We start from the raw sequence: 19,446 nt of genomic DNA, 5'->3' as shown, positions 1-19,446 counted from the left end.
GGCCACCCCTCATAGCCTGGTTCCTCTAGGTTTTGGCCTTTTTAGGGAGTTTTTCCTAGCCACCGTGCTTCTACACTTGCATTGCTTGCTGTTTGGGGTTTTAGGCTGGGTTTCTGTACAGCACTTTGAGATATCAGCTGATGTATGAAGGGCTATATAAATAAATTTGATTTGAGGGATCTCTCTTAGGTGATGCATTGCCAAAAGCCAAAGACAGTCACAATTTATTTGATAGGGAAAAGTCTAATTGAAAGAATTTAATAAGAATAAACAAAACAATATGCAGATTCTAAAACTTTCAGTTTGTGCTGGCATTGTAATTTCACAACAATAAAAGACACAAAAGGCATGAATAGGACACTTGTAGTGTACAACAAGTCATTTCATCATACTTAACTGAGTAAGAAGTTTCTCCTCTTTGGCCATTTTGAAATCATAAACCTACTAATGTCGTATAATGCAGACTTTTAAAAGATTGAATAAGCAAAGAGTTAACTGGCCTGTCTCATCAGCTTACATAAGAGTTCCTACAGCCGAATTTTGAAGTATAATCCATACAGTACAGAGTGAACAGTATTATGCAGTTAAACATTCACGAAATCCGCATTGACATTTTCCTAGTTTTGATACCACAATTACTGGTAATTAAGATTAATTGATCATTAAAAAGGAAGTCACAGGGCATCTAATGCAATCCAACACTATGCTAACTGATGGGACACATTAACAAGATGCAAAAAGCAGTACAGGTATGACAAGAGTCCACATGCAAAGGCTGTTGAGGATAGTGCAATTCTGATACTACATATAGATTGATTGTTGGTTCAACCGAGAAGGAAAAGTAAACTAATCTCACAACCCAAAGGCCACCATTTGGGTATCCGAGCAGTAACGCACAACTATTACATTAATCTCCCATTGGGATGTGATACGTATTGATCAATTCATATACTTTTCATAGTAATTGGAGCCTAGGAGATCCCAAAATAGGCAGGGCAGTTTTCATTTGTCACTCAATTGATTTGAGTAACACAATAGAAATATCTGATTCAAATGTAGGTCTGAGAGATAATTTGCCCAAATTAGACCAACAAATCACATGTACAAAAACCAAGAATTCAATCTAATACGTCATCTGGCACAATGTCTGCCAGTCTTACAATAGGTATTCAATAATGCCATTTCTAGGGAAAAAGCCTCAACCTTGCTGTCATTTACTCATGTTAAAATATATCCAATAACATCAGTACATTTCATGGCGCAAGAACATTTTAAAACTAGACCTACCAATGACCTATCCAACTATTGATTAACAAAATAAAGGGTTAAAAGAGCGTTAATGTATGTTTTCCAATATAGTGCAAAGGAAGGATCTTTCATGTGCCAAAAAAAAAAGTTTAAACTCTACTGGTTACTAGAAAAGCTCCATAAACAGTAATAGGTATTAAGTTAGACTTCGATTTTTATTTAACCCTTCTTTTACCAGGTAAATTGACCGAGACCACAATCTCATTTACAGCAAAGATCTGGGGAAGAAGAGGTGGGATGAATGAGCCAATTGGAAGCTTGGAATCCAAAGTGATATGTTCCGTTTCATCATCGTTTCACTTCACCAATATACACTACATGCTTGAACATCTCATTCCAACCGAGGACAGACTATTTTTTTTACACACTTTAGCACTCGCCGGACCCGTTCTGTGGGCTTGTGTGGCCTACTACTTCTCGGCTGAGCAGTTGTTGCTCCTAGACATTTCCACTCCACAATAACAGCATTTGCAGTTGACAAGGGCAGCTCGAGCAGGGCAGAAATCTGACAAACTGACTTGTTGAAAAGGTGGCATCCTAGTACAGTGCCTCATTGAAAGTCATGGAGCTCTTCCTTATGGGCCATTCTACTGCCAATTTTTGTCTATGGAGATTGCATGGCTGTGTCCTCAATTTTATACACAGGTTAACAACGAGTGTGGTTAAAATGGCCAAATCCACTCATTTGAAGGTGTCCACATACTTTTGTATATGGATTTCACAGTTTGGATTCCAGGCTAACAAGACAGCCCCAAAGCAGATTCTGAATACACAGCTACAATATACTGAACTCTTATATCAAGATCACAATAACCGCATACTATACCACAACATTTGAATGTACATTGACAATCCCCATTTCAACAAAATGTGTGACAGAGCTCAGTACAAGGTAGCTGTGAATTCAAACATGTAAGGTAGTATCGCTCCTGTCTTTTGTTGAGGGCATGTGGGAATATTAGTGGGAAGTGCTATTCAGAAACAATGCTTTTCTCAAAAACAGCGGAAATGCATTTTAAAAAATCTCATCCTGCTCCGTTAAGGTGCGGTAAATACCGGTATCACCGTTTTTTTTACAGACAAAGCGTGATTACAGACAATAAGAATTTCACTCGATCGTATACTCACACACTCATGCAGACACAACTCGACAACAATCATCAGAACTGGCAAAGCAGTTCATGATATCCTACACCACCATTCAAAAGTTTAGGGCCACTTAGAAATGTCCTTATTTTTGAAAGAAATGGTTTTTGTCCATTAAAATAACATACATTTGATCAGAAATACAGTGTAGACATTGTTAATGTTGTAAATGAATATTGTAGCTGGAAACATCTGACTTTTAATGGAATATCTACAGAGGCCCATTATCAGCAACCATCACTCCTGTGTTTCAATGGCAATCCAAGTTTATAAAAGGCTAATTGGTCATTAGAAAAAAACTTTAGCAATTATGTTTGCACAGCTGAAAACTGTTCTGATTAAAGAAGCAATAAAACTGTCCTTCTTTAGACTAGTTCAGTATCTGGAGCATTTGTGGGTTCGATTACAGGCTCAAAATGGCCAGAAACAAAGACCTTTATTCTGAAAATCGTCAGCCTATTCTCGTTCTGAGAAATGAAGGCTATTCCAATAGAGAAATTGCCAAGAAACTGAAGATCTCAGACAGAGCGGTGTACTACTCCCGTCCCAGAACAGCGCAAACTGGCCCTAACCAGAATAGAAAGAGGAGTGGGAGTCCCCGGTGCACAACTGAGCAAGAGGACAAGTACATTAGTGTCTAGTTTGAGAAACAGACGCCGCACAAGTCCTCAACTGGCAGCTTCATTAAATATTACCCGCAAAACACCAGTCTCAACGTCAACAGCGAAGAGGCGACTCCGGGATGCTGGCCTTCTAGGCAGAGTGGCAAACAAAAAGCCATATCTTAGACTGGCCAATCAAAAGAAAAGATGGGCAAAAGAACAGACACTGGACAGAGGAACGTTGCCTAGAAGGCCAGCATCACGGAGTCGCCTCTTCACTGTTGAGTCTGTAATCGAACCCAAAAATGCTGATGCTCCAGATATTCAACTAATCTAAAGAAGGCCAGATTAATTCCTTCTTTAAATCAGAACAACAGTTTTCAGCTGTGCTAACATCAATCCAAAAGGGTTTTCTAATGATCAATTAGACTTTTAAAATAATACACTTGGATTAGCTAACGTGCCATTGGAACACAGGAGTGGTTGCTGAGAATGGGCGTCTGTACGCTTATGTAGATATTCCAATAAAAACCAGCAGATTCCAGCTATTATAGTCATTTACAACATTATAAATGTCTACATTGTATTTCTGATCAATTTGATGTTATTTTAATGGAAACAAAAAAGTGCTTGTCTTTCAAAAACAAGGACATTACTAAGTGACCCCAAACTTTTGAAAGGTAGTGTATTTCCTGTTCTCCAAGCGTAACCTAAATTCAGCCTGCATTGTCACACGTCACCGAGGTATATGCTACAGTATATTATTAGGATTTCTGGGGTGGTATGCCCCTGCTTGGCATCTTTTTTTACCCCCACAGTACCTCGATACTGACCATTTTAAGTATGAGGACAAGATAGGAATATCTGTGCACCTTTTCTGTACATACAAGTTAATGACTGTCCAATGCCCTGCCTGACCTTATGTACAGTATTAGACATTCTCTTGAATGAATAGGTGCTTTTTTTCATCAATGCGGCACCTAACACTATTGGAATAAATACGATAAATGAAAGGGATGATCAATCAATGGATAGAGGAGACGGAAGCAACAAGTCCTGCAGCATCATGTCCCAGGGCACGCCTTCAAATTGGCCAAGGGTGTCGGGACAATAGAGGGGATCGGTTCGGATCCCCTGCCTCAGAACACACACTTACTGTACATCCATTACATAGAAACAACAAACATTTTCTTGCCGGATGGTTGTTGGTTCATCACACATTTGGAAAAAGGGATAACTAGTATTGACTGATAAACAACTCCAGATTCAACTCAGATGATAAAATGTACGAGGAGAGCTAGAACAAAAACATCCCTCTTTCACGTAAGGACCAATACAAGTCGGGTTCTGTTCGATTTGGTGGCTGTTATGTTTAGGGTGTAGAACCACAGACTGACTGGGTGATGCTGCAGTTCCAGCATGTGAATTAACAACCCTCCTAAATCTTGCTTGTTAAGTCCGGCTTTGACCAACCCAGTCCATTCCAGCTCAGCTAAGTCAGATACAGGGTCATATTCATTATGCCACACAGTAGCAAACCACTTTCTAACTGAAAATGAAAATCAATGTTCTTATTGGACAAATTCATGTACTACCTCCCCATTTCATAACATCCCAAATGAACACTACTTATGTCTCAGTGGTGGTTGGAGGGGCTGGGGCCCGGTTCTGTGTCTCCTTGGGGTAGGGCTCCATTGGGCTCCAGCAGGCTGTCAATGCCAAGGTAGCCCAGCAGGATGTCACTGCGGCGGTGGGACAGGCTCAGGATGTCCTCGGCTAACGACTGGGCCGAGGTGAAGCGCACCTTGTCGTGGTCAAACATATCTTTCAGGTACTGCACTATTTGTTGCTGGAAAAGAGAAAATGACATTGGTGAGGAATGTGCTCATAAGAGATGTCATTTTGCAGATTTATTTCTAAGAAAAATCTAACTTATTTTCCCTCATTAATTTCCCTCCTGAAATTCTCTGTCGAATTTAGGTAGATTGGGTAAGTCACTTGGTAGACTGTCCACAGGGATTATGATATTTGAGAGATTAAGGCATCGTAGAGATCAGCGTGATTAAACTGCTGATGTGGGGTAAAAAAGGACAGAGATGGAAGGATGCAGACAGAGACACACACGTGAAAATAGTAAATTAGTAGAAAATAACAAAGTGGTGACGTGTGACCTCTAAATACTGCTAGTAGTAAATTGGAGACAAAAAGTTAGGATTAAAACTCACCTTGAAGATGGTGCACACCTCACTGAGGTGCTGTCGGGGCCCCAGGAAGCCAAAGGCCAGGACGGGGCTGACCTGTTCTGATATGGCATAGAAGTGGGAGATGAAGCCGTCTGGAACCATCAACAGACGCCGCTTGGCCTTCAGAACGGACCAGCACGCAGTAGCCAGGGCCTGAGAAACACACACACACAAAGTATGGTTTATTACATTTTAACCAATGGTAAAGTTGCAGTGAATGCTATAGACCCGGTTTTCCATGTCTGCCTATCTAATTATATTTATGCTGTGTAATGCTTGTTGTGTTTGTATTGCAGTTGTAACAGCTAGTATCACTAGATCATGTTGACTATAGGATTGTGGGTGTCTGTCTCACCGTCTCCTTGAAGCTGTCAGAGAGCCAACGGTTCCTGAGCACAGCCACAACGGACGAGGGCGGGCTCTCCAGGTCATCAAAGGCATCCATCAGGATGAAGTCCAGCACGATGTCAAAGAAGTTCATAACCACCACCTGGTAAAGGTCATAGATCATACGAGGTCAGGAGCTTTAAAAACACAACTAGGTCATATATTCATCAAGGCACACCATAGGAAAACAAGGGTTTTTCTTACTGGTAGAAAAAAAAACTGGTATCAGTCTGTTTGGTTTGCAATGAATATGGCCCAGCTTCAAGCCACATGTAAAATGTGAGTTCATGAGTTGTCAAGCACTAAAGTCAGTATATCAGAGTGATTTATAGACACGGATTCTTCCTACAAACCTTAAAAGAATCACCAGAATCTCTACAAACACTTTCATTCATGTTTGAAAAAGAATAAAGGAAAATAGTGTCTCACCCCCTCGCCCCTCCAGTTCCATCCTGCTGACTGGCCAGGTCTCCTCTCTCTGGGTGTAGAGAAGCATGTCCTCATAGGTTTCCAGGAAAGCTTTGGGACTCTACAGGTGAAACAGGAACACAACAAACTCAATAAAAAAGCCAATCAGAGGAGTTCATTACAAAGTAACATGTTCATAGAGAAGAGTGTTGGTGAGGAGCCGCCTGTCCAGTGCACGGCCTGTCCAGTGCACTGTGGGAATGAAATAACTTACAGCAAAAAAATATATAATCCATGTCAACGGACAATAAAGTTGCAATGTATTGTCTGGGTTAGTGTTGCCACCTTGTTTGCCTTGGTCATGAGTCCTGTGATCATCTGCTTGCCGGTCTCCATGAAGAACGTCCGGTGAGTTTCATCCAACAACAAAACCTGTCAAAACAACAACCACTGAGGACGTCAGCAAATATGACCAATCTTAGTCACATCAAATCCAGAGACATTATCCATATACAGTTGAAGTCGGAAGTTTACATACACTTAGGTTGGGGTAATTAAAACTTGTTTTTTAACCACTCCACAATTTTTTTGTTAACAAACTATAGTTTTGGCAAGTTGGTTAGGACATCTACTTTGTGCATGACACAAGTCATTTTTCCAACAAACGGATTATTTCCCTGTATCACAATTCCAGTGGGTCAGACGTTTACATACTAAGTTGACTGTGCCTTTAAACAACTTGGAAAATTCCAGAAAATGTCATGGCTTTAGAAAATGGGGAGGCTTCTAAGCAGAAGAACACCATCCCAACCGTGAAGCACAGGGGTGGCAGCATCATGTTGTGGGGGTGCTTTGCTGCAGGAGGGACTGGTGCACTTCACAAAATAGATGGCATCATGAGGAAGCAGAATTATATAGACATATTGAAGCAACATCTCAAGACATCAGTCAGGAAGTTAAAGCTTGGTCACAAATGGGTCTTCCAAATAGACAATGACCCCAAGCATAATTCCAAAGTTGTGGCAAAATGGCTTAAGGACAACAAAGTCGAGGTATTGGCGTGGCCATCAGAAAGCCCTGACCTCAATCCCATCGAAAATTTGTGGACAAAACTGAAAAAGTGTGTCCGAGCAAGGTGGCCTACAAACCTGAATCAGTTACACCAGCAGCTCTGTCAGGAGGAATGGGCCAAACATTCACCCAACTTATTGTGGGAAGCTGGAAACAATTTAAAGGCAATGTTACCAAAAACGAATTGAGTATGTAAACTTCTGACCCACTGGGAATGTGATGAAATAAATAAATAATTCTCTACTATTATTCTGACATTTCACATTCTTAACATAAAGTGATGATCCTAACTGACCTAAAACGGAATTATAACTCGGATTAAATGTATTTGGCTAAGGTGTATGTAAACTTCCGACTTCAACTGTACCAATAAGTCATCTTCAGTAAGGATTTCAGACCTGGAAGGCTTGTCTCACACAGTGAAGCTTGGCTAGGAAGTCTTGGTCACCGTAGCATTCTAGCAGCTCAGTTCTGAGGAAAAACATGGAAATCAGAAATTTTAACAGAAATATACGGTTGTGAGTAACACTAAACAAATAGTAGTATTTGTTTTCTTCCAAATACTTAGAGCTACGATGGATTTTCGCTGGCGCAATGGGATCTATGGAATAGTCCAAAAAGTACAAACCCCAAAACTCTCCCATCTGGCACTCAATCAAGTGCACAAAAAAATAAAAATAAATAAATAAATACTACTACTATTTTAACCCAGGTCCAGTACTTAGCTAGTCCTTACCGGAGCTCTCGACAGGGCACGCTGCCGTTCTGGACTAATGACACAGCCTCGTCGTAAAGAGCAGCGGGCCTCAGAGGCTGACACACCTCCAGAGATAGGTTGTCAAACAACTGCAGAGTAAAGAGGGAGAGGCACAATCCTCAACACATGTTCATAACATAGGATACATGATAGACGTATGAAAGAGACTGTGTGTGTGAGGGAGAGAGAAAACGTGCGTGATAGGGTGAGTGAATGAGAGAGAAAACGTGCGTGATAGGGTGAGTGAATGAGAGAGAAAACGTGCGTGATAGGGTGAGTGAATGAGAGAGAAAGAGAAACTAACTTCTGCTGCTGAGAAGAAGGAATCGTCAGAAGTGATTGTAGTGGCATCGTCTTCACGCATTCTACTCTCCAAGTTTGGCAGGATGAGTGTTCCCTCACTCTCTGACAGGACGACAAAGCAAACAGTCTGAGCAACAACAAGGACTATGTAAGTCAAATGACCCATTATGGATAAATGCTAAAGCTACTGTCAACATATTTGAACTAGCTGCATGCTAATAACAACAAAAATCAACAGATTTGCACTATCGTAGCATGTTAATTACCAAAGTCTGCCAGCAGGCTATCTGGGGGAATAGTGGCGCCAAAGTCCTCCTGTAGGTGGTAGGCCCTGTGAAGGAGGGTCTCCAGCTTCTCGGCAAAGACCTTGTTACGTGATTCAGACTGAAACCATGAAAACAAACAAATCACTACATTAGTTGATTCATTCAAAATCACAGTGGCCCTCCAGGGCTGGAGTTGCCCATCCTTTCTCTGAATTTTTAAGGAAATAGAGGCTGGTGGAGAAAGAAATCCGATGGGCTCATTCAATTCCACTCTAGCAATTACAATAAGCCCGCCCTCCGATTTTTAATGTAATGGTAGGTGGATTTGTGAGAGTGCTGCTTGCTCTTGACCAGGGCTCAGTTGAGAATGAGATGCATATCTCAATGGGACTCACCTGGTTAAATAAAGGATAAATAAAAGTGTACCGTACCATTGAGAGTGCGATAGTTCTGTGGCATACCGTGGGCAGGTTGGGGCAGGCCGCTGCCCCCTCCAGGGCTAGGCTGGTACTGGCTTTGGAGGCATTGGAGTGGGTGTGGTGCCGGATGTTCAGGGCCTGCTCCCACTTCTGAAGGGCCTCCTCAAACAACTCCATACCTGGGAGAGGGGAAAGATGTGATCAGGATAACATAGAAAATCTGGGATTTTGGCTAAGGGAAAGGTCAGTTTCAATAATATATGAATGATAAATGCCAGAAAAGCAGGAATTACGAATTAATCAGGAAGAACGGCATTCCTGCTAGGGAAGGGGGACCTTAGGGTCTGTTCCTATTCCTTACCCTTTCCACCAGAGTGTGCAGTGCACTTGTAAAACCGATGCTTATATCAATCCAGTGTTTCTTTACATGCATTAGCGAGTGGGAAAGAGCAATTGTACATATGGGGAAAATACAGTAGGGAGAATGGAACACAACCACAGCTTAATGTCAGTCCTTAGTATTATGATGCATCATAAAATGACAGGATGAGTGATGCTATCCTGCCAGGTTGGTTTGATAATGACATCTACGTGCTGGGAGGCCACCCAGGTGTTTGGTTGTCGAAGAAGGATAACGGAGTCTAGCTTAATTACAGAGATGTCTTTGTCCAAGTGTTAATGGAAAAACTAACAGTGCAAGAAATACAGCATAGTCAGATGTAACCCTCTATATCAATGTCCCACTTCTATTCTTCCTCTACCAAGGGTCCTCATAGCCCCTTTCATTGAGCCAAACAGTTATTTTGAATGTCAAATAAGAACTAATTCCACTTTGGGCAATAATTTTACCCATTGGTGGGCAGGTAGCCTACATTAGAGTTTAGAGTGTTGGGCCAGTAACTGAAAAGTTTCTGGTTCGAATCCATGAGTCGACAAAGTGAACAATCTGCCCTCGAGCAAAGCACTTAACACTATTTTCTCCTGTAAGTCGTTCTCGATAAGAGCGTCTGCTAAATGAATACAAATTTAAAAGTGCACCAAACACTGTCTCAGTTTGCTATGGACAGTCCCCTTCGCTGAATCTTTGAGGGAATCCATGAAGGGGTATTATTACCAATGATGTACAGGTTCTCTGCGTTTGCGTCCCCCATGGCTCCCGACTCTTCCTCCACAGGCTCTGCCTCCCAGGGAGTCGACGGATTGGCCGACTGGTTCGGAGAAGTCGGGACTCGCATCTGTGACAACAAAAAGACAATAACAAATTGAAATCTTGAGGGGCCATGGACCACAAGGGTCTAAAAAGAGTTAAGTGAGGTAAACAATCCACTGAAGAAGAAGAGTGAAATCAGAATGAACTATGTTAAAATGATCGTCAAAGACTATAGCTCAGCGTTCAACACCATAGTTCCCTCCAAGTTCCTCACCAAGCTAGGGACTGAACAGCTTCCTCTGCAACTTCCTGAGAGGCTGGGCGCAGGGTGTGAGAGTGTAGGCAACAATACATCCGCCACGTGTACCCTCAACACAGGGGCCCCTCAGGGGTGTGTGCGCATAGTCTCCTCCTGTACTCCCTGTTCACCCACGACTGAGTGGCCACGCACAACTCCAACACCATCATTAAGTTTGCAGACGACACAACGGTGGTAGGCCTGATCACTGACAAGACAGCCTACAGGAAGGAGGTCAGAGACTTAGCAGTGTGGTGCCAGGACAAATGACCTCTCCCTTAACGTTAGTAACACCAAGAAGCTGATCGTGGACTACAGGAGAAAGGGGAGAGTACGCCCCCATCCTCATCAGTGGGGCTGAGCTCCCTGCCATCCAGGACCTCTATAGCAGCGGAGAAAGGCCCAAAAGAATGCCAAAGACAACAGCCACCCAAGCCATAGACTGTTCACTCTATCATCTGGCACCAGATCATCGACTCTGGGACCAACAGGCTCCGAGACAGCTTCTACCCCCAATGCAGAAATCTTCTTAGATATAAGATTGCTAAATAGTCCATTAAAAATGGTTACCCGTGCCATATACACTGACCCTACACACACTTCATTGACATTCCCACACACTTTTACACATAATTTTCTGAGTCTACTCTTATTTATTTTACACTATTTATGTTCTATCCTGATGCCTAGTCACGTTACCATGCCTTCATGTACATATCTACCTCAAATACCTCGTACCTCTGCACACTGATCTGGTACTCAGACGCCTTGACTTTTTCCACTTTGTTATGTTCCAGCCTTATTCTAAAATTGATTAAATAAAAATCTCAGCAATCTACACACAATACCCCATAACAACAAAGCGAAAACAGGGTTAGAAATGTTTGAAAATATATATATATATAAAAATATTCAGACCTTTTGCTATGAAACTTGAAATTGAGAGCAGGTGCATCCTGTTTCCATTGATCATCCATTAGATGTTTCTACAACTGGATTGGAGTACACCTGTGGTAAATTCAATTGATTGGACATGATTTGGAAAGGCACACACCTGTCTATATAAGGTCCCACAGTTGACAGTGCATGTCAGAGCAAAAACCAAGCCATGAGGTCGAAGGAATTGTCTGGAGAGCTCCGAGACAGGATTGTGTCAAGGCACAGATCTGGGGAAGGGTACCAAAAAAGGTTCTGCAGCATTGAAGGTCCCCAAGAACACAATGGCCTCCATCATTCTTTAATGGAAGAAGTTTGGAACCACCAAGACTCTTCCTAGAGCTGGCTGCCCGGCCAAACTGAGCAATCGGGGGAGAAGGGCCTTGGTCAGGGAGGTGACCAAGAACCCGATGGTCACTCTGACAGAGCTCCAGAGTTCTTCTGGAGATGTTGTTCTTCTGGAAGGTTCTCCATCCATCTATGCAGCACTCCACCAATTAGGCCTTCATGGTAGAGTGGCCAAACGGAAGCCACTTCTCAGTAAACGGCACATGACAGCCCGCTTGGAGTTTGCCAAAAGACTCTCAGACCATGAGAAACAAGTGTGTCTGGTCTGATGAAACCAAAATTAAACTATTTGGCCTGAAAGCCAAGCATCACATCTGGAGGTAACCTGGCACCATCCCTATGGTGAAGCATGGTGGTGGCAGCATCATGCTGTGGGGGTGTTTTTCAGCAGCAGGGACTGGGAGACTAGTCAGGATCGAGATGAAGATTAATGGAGCAAAGATCCATGATCAAAACCTGCTTCAGTGTGCTCAGGACCTCAGACTGGAGGCAAAGGTTCACCTTCCAACAGGACAACGACCCATAGCACACAGCCAAGACAACACAGGAGTGGCTTCGGGACAAGTCTCTGAATACCCAGCCAGAGCCCGGACTTGAACCCAATCTAACATCTGGAGAGACCTGAAAATAGCTGTGGAAAGACACTCCCCATCAAACCTGATAGCACTTGAGAGGATCTGCAGAGTAGAGTGGGAGACCTCCCCCCAAATACAGGTGTGCCAAGCTTGTAGCGTCATACCCCAAGAACTCTTGATGCGGTCATCACTGCCAAAGGTGCTTCAACAAAGTACTGAGTAAAGGGTCTGAATACTTATGTACAATGTGTTTCAGTTTTTTTAAACCAGTTTTTGCTTTGTCATTATGGGGTATTGTGTGTAGATTGAGGGGGGGGAAAACAATTTTAGAATAAGCCTGTAACATAACAAAATGTGGAAAAAGAGTGAATGCTTTCCCAAATGTACTGTGTAAAGCACCAGATTGATCTGGTACCTACTGTATATAGCTCCACTCGTATTTTATTCCTTGTTACTATTGTTACTTTTTTTTATTTGTATTTTTAAACTCTGCATCGTTGGGAAGGGCTCATAAGAAAGCATTTCACTAAAGTCTACACCAGTTATAGTAGGAGCATATGAAAAATGTCTTTAATTTGAGTGATAGAAAGTAAGGAGAGTCAAACGTACAGAGGCTATGCTGTGGGAGGAGCTTGAGTGTTTGCTGGGAGCCAGTGAAGAGATGCCGCTCATGGTTTCGTTGCTCCGTGTGCTGGGGCTCATCATCTGTCGCCCGGGAAACGGACCACCTGGAATGGAAACGAGACAGTTAGCTAACACTTCTATCAAAAAGGAATTTTGATCACATTAATAACTGGTATTCTAACCGTGATCATGCTGAAACAGCTTTCACATACAGTATCCACACAGCCTTATGGAAACACCAGCATGTCAATGAACCAACTTACTTGACTTAATCCGTTTTACTTCCTTGATGTCAATCAGCCAACCAACAAACGCATCAACAAAATGAGCCAACTCTACAGCCTGATTGAAACCACCAGTAATCACATTGAAGTGAAACTCACCTCTCCTCAGAGATGACGGTCTCCCTGACCGGATCAACGCCTCTGGTATTCCCACCTGCTTCTGCTCATCTTTCACAGCTGTTGCCTGTTTCCGTTTCCTGCCGCGTCTCTTCATGTGGTGGGCGGTGAGGGCCAGGGCTACACTCCCCAGAGCTGTGGCAAACAGCACCTTCTTCAGACTAGGAGAAAGCTTCAGCTGAGAGAATATGGACTGACGGGAAAAGAGATGGGGTGAGTGGTCACAACAAACTAAAACAACTTGAAGCATACATGCTTATGTATCAAACATGTATCTTCAGTGTGTCAAATATGGGGGGAATTACAAATAAGCTACTTGCTAATAAAGAACAAACTTATGCTTTTTTTGGCAACATTCTTTGCAATGTTTTAGGATTCTTACACACATATTCAATAGTGTACTTGAAAGTGTCTTCTTGGGGAACATTGTTTACCTGCCCAAAGGTGGAGTAGAGAAACACAGGGATCTCAGCCACAGTCATGGCCAAGGCCTGGGCGATGGACATCCCTTCTGCTCTTCCGATTGACATTTCAGTAGAATGCCCACAGAGCCTCCAACAACCCCTTTACATCAACCTCCTCAGGGGCGTCCTTCTCTGTTCTGCTCTGAGACCAGCCAGCCAGCCAGCACAGTTCCTGTTCAAAATTGGGCTGTGGTCAGCCACTTCTGAGTCTGGGTGGGTCCCTCTGGTCCAGCTTCAGACTGTAGCCGCAACCAGTGTACCGGAGTCCTGTCCACACTGGTTTTGGTGCCCTGTCTCTCTTCTTCACTTATCCAAAGGCACCATGTTTCTCGATCCGTGCAAACCTAGGGGGAGTGTGAATTGTTGTCAAATTGCTACAATGAGTGATATCGATCAGTGATAGTTAAATCTGACTAATTCACAAATATGTAATGAACTGAAATTAACACATATACATAACATCGTCTCAGGCTATATAAATGTAACAACCAAACAGCATCGAGAACAGAGTGAAGTAGACACACAGGCATTGCACAGGCCATCACACGACAGCTGCAGTTACACACTTAGCTAGCTAGCTAACGTTAGTTACTAGGCAGCATAGTATCAAAGGAGCACGACCAACTAAATAGGAGTAGAATTCCTCTAGAAGTTAACATGTTTAACGTTATTTTTTACTTTGACCAAATATTAACAACAAAAAAAGAGACCCTCACAGCCTAGCGCCAAAGTAGCATTAGCATCATGCTAGCTGACAAGCCGTCCCAGCAGGTTCACAACTTTCAAGGGTTATCATATTTGACAATAACCTTTGTAACATCAATAAGGTCTCTTCGGTTTTGGCTGCGAATGGAATATTACAAACCAGTCCTGATTGCTGACCAACCCCACTAGCCGAACATGCTAGTTAGCCAGCTAGGAACTTTGATTCGCGCACTGACAGCTACTGCTGGCTTCAATTCGGCCTGGCTGTCAGATCACTCAGTCAACGGTCTCCGATGGACTACTAAAAGCTGTCTAACCGTGTATTCAAGAGATTGCTAACCTTTTTATGGATAAAAAAATACCTAACACAATAAATCATAGAATCATCCAAAAGCTACTAATGCACATTGCGCATCCAAAGAGCCGTAGAAGGACATTCAGCAGCGCATTTCACAAACTACTGTGATATTTGCTTCAGGGCGGACACATTTGTAATTGATACCATGGAAGACCAATGTCTGTTGAGTATATGCGGGCGCGTTCCTATTTTGGTCAATCACAATTGAGGAAGGAGGAGGGTGTACATTGGATATCCAATCGTATCAAAGATTGGGGCCTGACTCTTGCTTGTTCCATGGCAAAAGTTAGGTGAAAAGTCAAAACGTTTCATCCAAAAATGGATCAATAACGTTAAAGTATTCATATGTTTAACATTGGTAACGGATTGTTTATTTATTTTTGTACACACAATTGTGTTGTCACAGTTGGATCTGTGCATAACAAGCCATTTCTGTTTTAGGTCTTGTGAGATAAATATCTACTCCTGTCTTAAGTGTAGTGTATGGACATAAACTGTTCCCAGTGCTGGTGTTCGTATTGGTGGTGTTGGGTTTTGACTAGATGGGATAACGGCAGTTTGTGTCAGAATTAACCAGAATAGAGAGCAATAGTAATTACATACTCATCAGCTAACGTTGCTTTTTGTGAATTTTGAAGCATTTATGTAGGATTTTTTAAAGCAAAGGAAAGGCATCATAATTCATAAGGATCACTGACTGATATTCTCTCATATAACAAAACGTATAAGATATCCTAAGCCTGTGTTAACCTTATTTTCGTCGTTTATCCCCAACCCCTATTCTTTTCGCATTCATTTTCCTCATTGGAATGGCTGAACGAACCAGACGTAACTCATTTACGCTTTTATAGGAAGTTACATGCTGGCGAGTGCTATTGACATTTCGGAGCAGGCTAGGAAAACTTACTCCGCAGGTTAGAATAATTAGGTTATAAGGTTAGCGTTGGTTTAAATGCAAAAAATGTAAGTGATGCTTGTGCTGCAACCAAGAAAGATAATGTGACTGCTGCTCATTAATTTAATTAGGCAAGTCAGTTAAGAATACATTCGTGTTTACAATTACGACCTACACTGGACGCAGCTGGGCGCCGCTCTATTGGTCTCTCAATCAATATAGCCTGGATTCGAACCAGAGACTGTAGTGTCACCTCTTGCACTGAGATGCAGTGCTTTAGACCGCTGCGCCACTCGGGGGTATGGTGAAAGGGATGTCTTGACTAGTATGGGCTATATAAATAATTGACTAGTATGAAGGATAGAAATAATTAGGTTTTCCATAATATTAACTTTTAGAGGGGCATATATGCTTTTAAATCATTATATTACTGCATTGTATTCGTTACATCTTTCATTCCCTGAAATATCTTTCCAGTAATAAAATGTGTCCAATATCAGGAACTAAAGCTATCCAGGTTCTGTTCACTGACGGAACATAATATGGGTAACACCATCACTCACAACAAGGGAAATACTAGGTTAGTTAGCTTATCATGTATCTTCATATTTCATGTTAACGTATTATAATAATTACAGAGAGTCGGTTATTCGTTTGGTCAACGTTTCTGTTAATTGATTTCCTTTTTGGCACTGAATTAGCTGCCATCATGTTATGGCAAAATATTGGTCATGATGATAGTTAACGTTAACTAGCTAGCTAACGCGGTTCGATTGATTATCATGTCAGTCATTTCGACCGATGTGCACTGAATTTGACCCCCTACACTGGTTTTAAATGTGCTATTGATTAAAACATTAGTTGTCAAATTAACGGTAGACGTTTTTATTCAACAGGTGAGATACCCAACTTATTTCCCACCAATTGTGATGAAATCCATTAGGGGCGGGGCCAGAGGTCTCTAATTGATATGAAGTCTCAGGTAAACATGACATCTTGTTTCCTACTCCTCATCATTATTACAGTAACATTTACTTCCTATGCACACTGACTACAGTTTTTAACCTGTTCATCTGATGTCAACAGAGGTGCCACTGGATTTGTCTAGTTATTGTAACACTGTCAGTGTTGTTATGGTACGTCCACATGACCAGATCAGATGGGTCCAACAGCATGGTCAACATTGGTCTCCAAGGATACCTCAGGATCACCCCTGGCAGGAGGGATCAGGTGAGCTGTTGATTTGCAGAGGTCTGCGTTGTGTTTTGCAACAGAGAATTAAAATGAGCATTTCCATTGGTCAAGCCCAGGTAGTACCTCTCTATTTCATTCTATTTTTTTTGTTGTTGCCTAATGAACACAACCCATGCCTTGTTCCACTTGCCACACCTTCAGCCAGAAAGAAACACAAACTATATGTTGATGTAAACACATTAATACATTTTCACCTCATGTGATTTTATGCCCTATTCTCTCCCTCCAGTTTCTGAAGATGCACTGCCGCCAGTGTGCCTTGGTGTCCAGCTCGGGCCAGATGCAGGGGGCAAGTCTCAGAGAGGAGATTGACCAGATGGGGTGTGTGATCCGCATGAACAACGCCCCCACACTGGGCTATGAGAGGGACGTAGGGAGCAGAACCAGTCTGAGGGTCGTATCGCACACCAGTGTTCCCCTGCTGATTAAAAACGAGAGCTATTACTTCAGGCACTCTGCAGACACCACCTACGTGTTCTGGGGTCCTGAGCGGAACATGAGGCAGGATGGGAAAGGCCGTGTTTTTAATGCCTTGCTGAAGATGGCCACGAAGTACCCGCAGGTCAAAATATACATGGTGACTCGGGAGAAGATCCAGTACTGTGACAGTGTTTTTCAGAACGAGACAGGGAAAAACAGGTAAATAATGTCCTCGCCAAGCACTCAGGGGTCATGTTAATTAGGGTACAAGGGTCAAGTCCAGGTAGTCTATTACTTTTTCAGTCCGTTTTCTTCTGTTTGGTGCCGAAATGAACACGGCCAAGATGGCTATGTTGCTATTCTTATTATTATACGTTTTCTCTGTTTCAGAATGAATTCGGGTGCTTTTCTCAGCACTGGTTTCTTCACCATGATCCTGGCCATGGACATGTGTGACAGTATTCACGTCTATGGGATGATCGACGATAACTTCTGCAGGTGAGTTATTTGGAAAAGATGAGGAAGCAACTACCTGTCCAATAGCACATTTATTCTGGCGTAAGAGCACATTTATTCTGTTTTGATTAAATTTGAATAAAATAAATAGGAACTCTGAACTAGCAGTCAACTTGCCTTATATTACACTGTTTTTTGTGTTACATCACATTGTACTGAGAGCTATTGGGATTGATTGGCTGTATTTGACAATTAACCACACCCCTTTCATGCTTCTCTGAAGCCGTGCCGATCACAGTGTTGCTCCTTACCACTACTACGAGGGAAGCCGGATGGACGAGTGCCGCATGTACCGGCTGCACGAGCACGCAAGTCGTGGCGGCCATCGCTTCATTACCGAGAAGGCCATCTATGCCCGATGGGCCTTGCACCACAGGGTGGAGTTCAAACACCCTTCCTGGAACCTGCAGGAGAGGAAACATGACCCCTGAGTGTTGTGCCTGGTGACTTTTTAAAATCTTTGACCTCTGACCCCCGTATGACCCCGTTGGGGAATTCTGTGCAGTATGAGAGTCAAATGATCTTACTCCTTCATGGGGCTGCAGTATTACTTATAATATTTATGACAGGCTAAATGGTGTTCAAAACATTGTATTCAATAGTCAAGCATCAAACTGCCAACTTTTTTACATTGATCAAAGTGCTCATATTTCTAATTTTAGACCTTTAGCCTATGTCTAAAGTACAGTATTCTAACCACTATTAAATTAAAACTGCTATTGATGCCAAATCAAATAAGATTTTTAGTGTTTGAACAAACTTGATGCCTTTGTTGTTTGTTTGTCATAATTATGCCTTTTCATTTCTGCACTCTTAAGATCCAATGTTTTGTCATTAATGTAGCTTTTATGATGCACTGATTGAATGTTCAGCAACGTATTATGTTTTTTCCTGTTCACTGCTATATGCCCATGTAGTTCTATGTAATGAAACATTGTTGTGCTTTCCTGTCAGAGTTTAGTCTTAACAACATTTCAAACTTTTACATATATTTATTATGTTATGGTTCAAATGTAACAAGAATCATGCATTTAGTGTCACTGAAATATAATAATGTGCTGGTCATTTACTATCAGAGAAAGTGACTATCTGATAGCAAAGAGAAACTATTTTGCTGATTTGATTGGTTTTTGCAGAGGCCAATGGAACGATTTGACATGTTATGAGTAGAGACTCATCCCCAAAAAGTGTGCCTTTTTCTTTAAGTTCCTATTTTTGTCTGACATTATACACATGTTGACTTTAAACAAAAAAATGTGTTGCTTGACAAATGGTAAATGGTTTAATGTTACTTTTATATAAGGTCTGATATGCCTTATATTCTGATGGTCTTCATGATGATATTTACAAAGCTTGACAATGCTACTATCATGTTCAATGGAAAATCCCTTTAGTGCTCTCTTTTAGGAAATATGAAATGCTCTTTACCTGCCTTTTTAAATTACTTAATGATGTTGTCTGATTCCAAAGAAATGTATTATAAATGTTTACAGTATTGTGGTGTTGATCTAGTTTATTCTGAAGGTGTCTGGTTTTCACAACACTGAAATTAACTATGTACATTTTCAAATACTAGCCTTTGTGTCTTCTCT

General features: G+C 42.0%; 2 protein-coding genes across 5 annotated transcripts; one reads left to right on the top strand and one right to left on the bottom strand.

Annotated features, from left to right (window-relative positions):
• Window positions 1-242: 242 nt before the first annotated feature.
• miga2 (mitoguardin 2) lies at window positions 243-14,886 on the bottom strand. Of its 4 annotated transcripts, none has more exons than XM_046290326.1 (15): window positions 14,423-14,886; window positions 13,677-14,050; window positions 13,225-13,435; window positions 12,827-12,945; window positions 10,025-10,145; window positions 8,953-9,089; window positions 8,492-8,609; window positions 8,227-8,327; window positions 7,902-8,011; window positions 7,564-7,636; window positions 6,440-6,526; window positions 6,116-6,215; window positions 5,655-5,788; window positions 5,282-5,452; window positions 243-4,905 (listed from the first exon to the last, which is right to left on the bottom strand). In XM_046290326.1, exons 2-15 carry the CDS (start codon window positions 13,770-13,772, stop codon window positions 4,693-4,695), a joined length of 1,791 nt encoding a protein of 596 aa, XP_046146282.1. In that variant the 5' UTR covers window positions 13,773-14,050; window positions 14,423-14,886; the 3' UTR covers window positions 243-4,692. The 4 variants fall into 4 exon arrangements, with proteins under 4 accessions (XP_046146282.1, XP_046146281.1, XP_046146283.1 ...); XM_046290325.1 differs by having other exon boundaries at window positions 14,516-14,886; XM_046290327.1 differs by having other exon boundaries at window positions 14,572-14,886.
• A 1,295-nt stretch (window positions 14,887-16,181) lies between these two features.
• st6galnac4 (ST6 (alpha-N-acetyl-neuraminyl-2,3-beta-galactosyl-1,3)-N-acetylgalactosaminide alpha-2,6-sialyltransferase 4) lies at window positions 16,182-19,349 on the top strand. The gene is made up of 6 exons (XM_046368300.1): window positions 16,182-16,244; window positions 16,561-16,646; window positions 16,751-16,894; window positions 17,148-17,557; window positions 17,729-17,836; window positions 18,078-19,349. Exons 2-6 carry the CDS (start codon window positions 16,635-16,637, stop codon window positions 18,283-18,285), a joined length of 882 nt encoding a protein of 293 aa, XP_046224256.1. The 5' UTR covers window positions 16,182-16,244; window positions 16,561-16,634; the 3' UTR covers window positions 18,286-19,349.
• Window positions 19,350-19,446: the final 97 nt, after the last annotated feature.

The sequence above is a fragment of the Oncorhynchus gorbuscha genome, linkage group LG11 (genome assembly GCF_021184085.1).
Source record: "Oncorhynchus gorbuscha isolate QuinsamMale2020 ecotype Even-year linkage group LG11, OgorEven_v1.0, whole genome shotgun sequence".
Taxonomy (NCBI): domain Eukaryota; kingdom Metazoa; phylum Chordata; class Actinopteri; order Salmoniformes; family Salmonidae; genus Oncorhynchus; species Oncorhynchus gorbuscha.
This window is presented reverse-complemented; position numbering and strand designations above follow the sequence as displayed.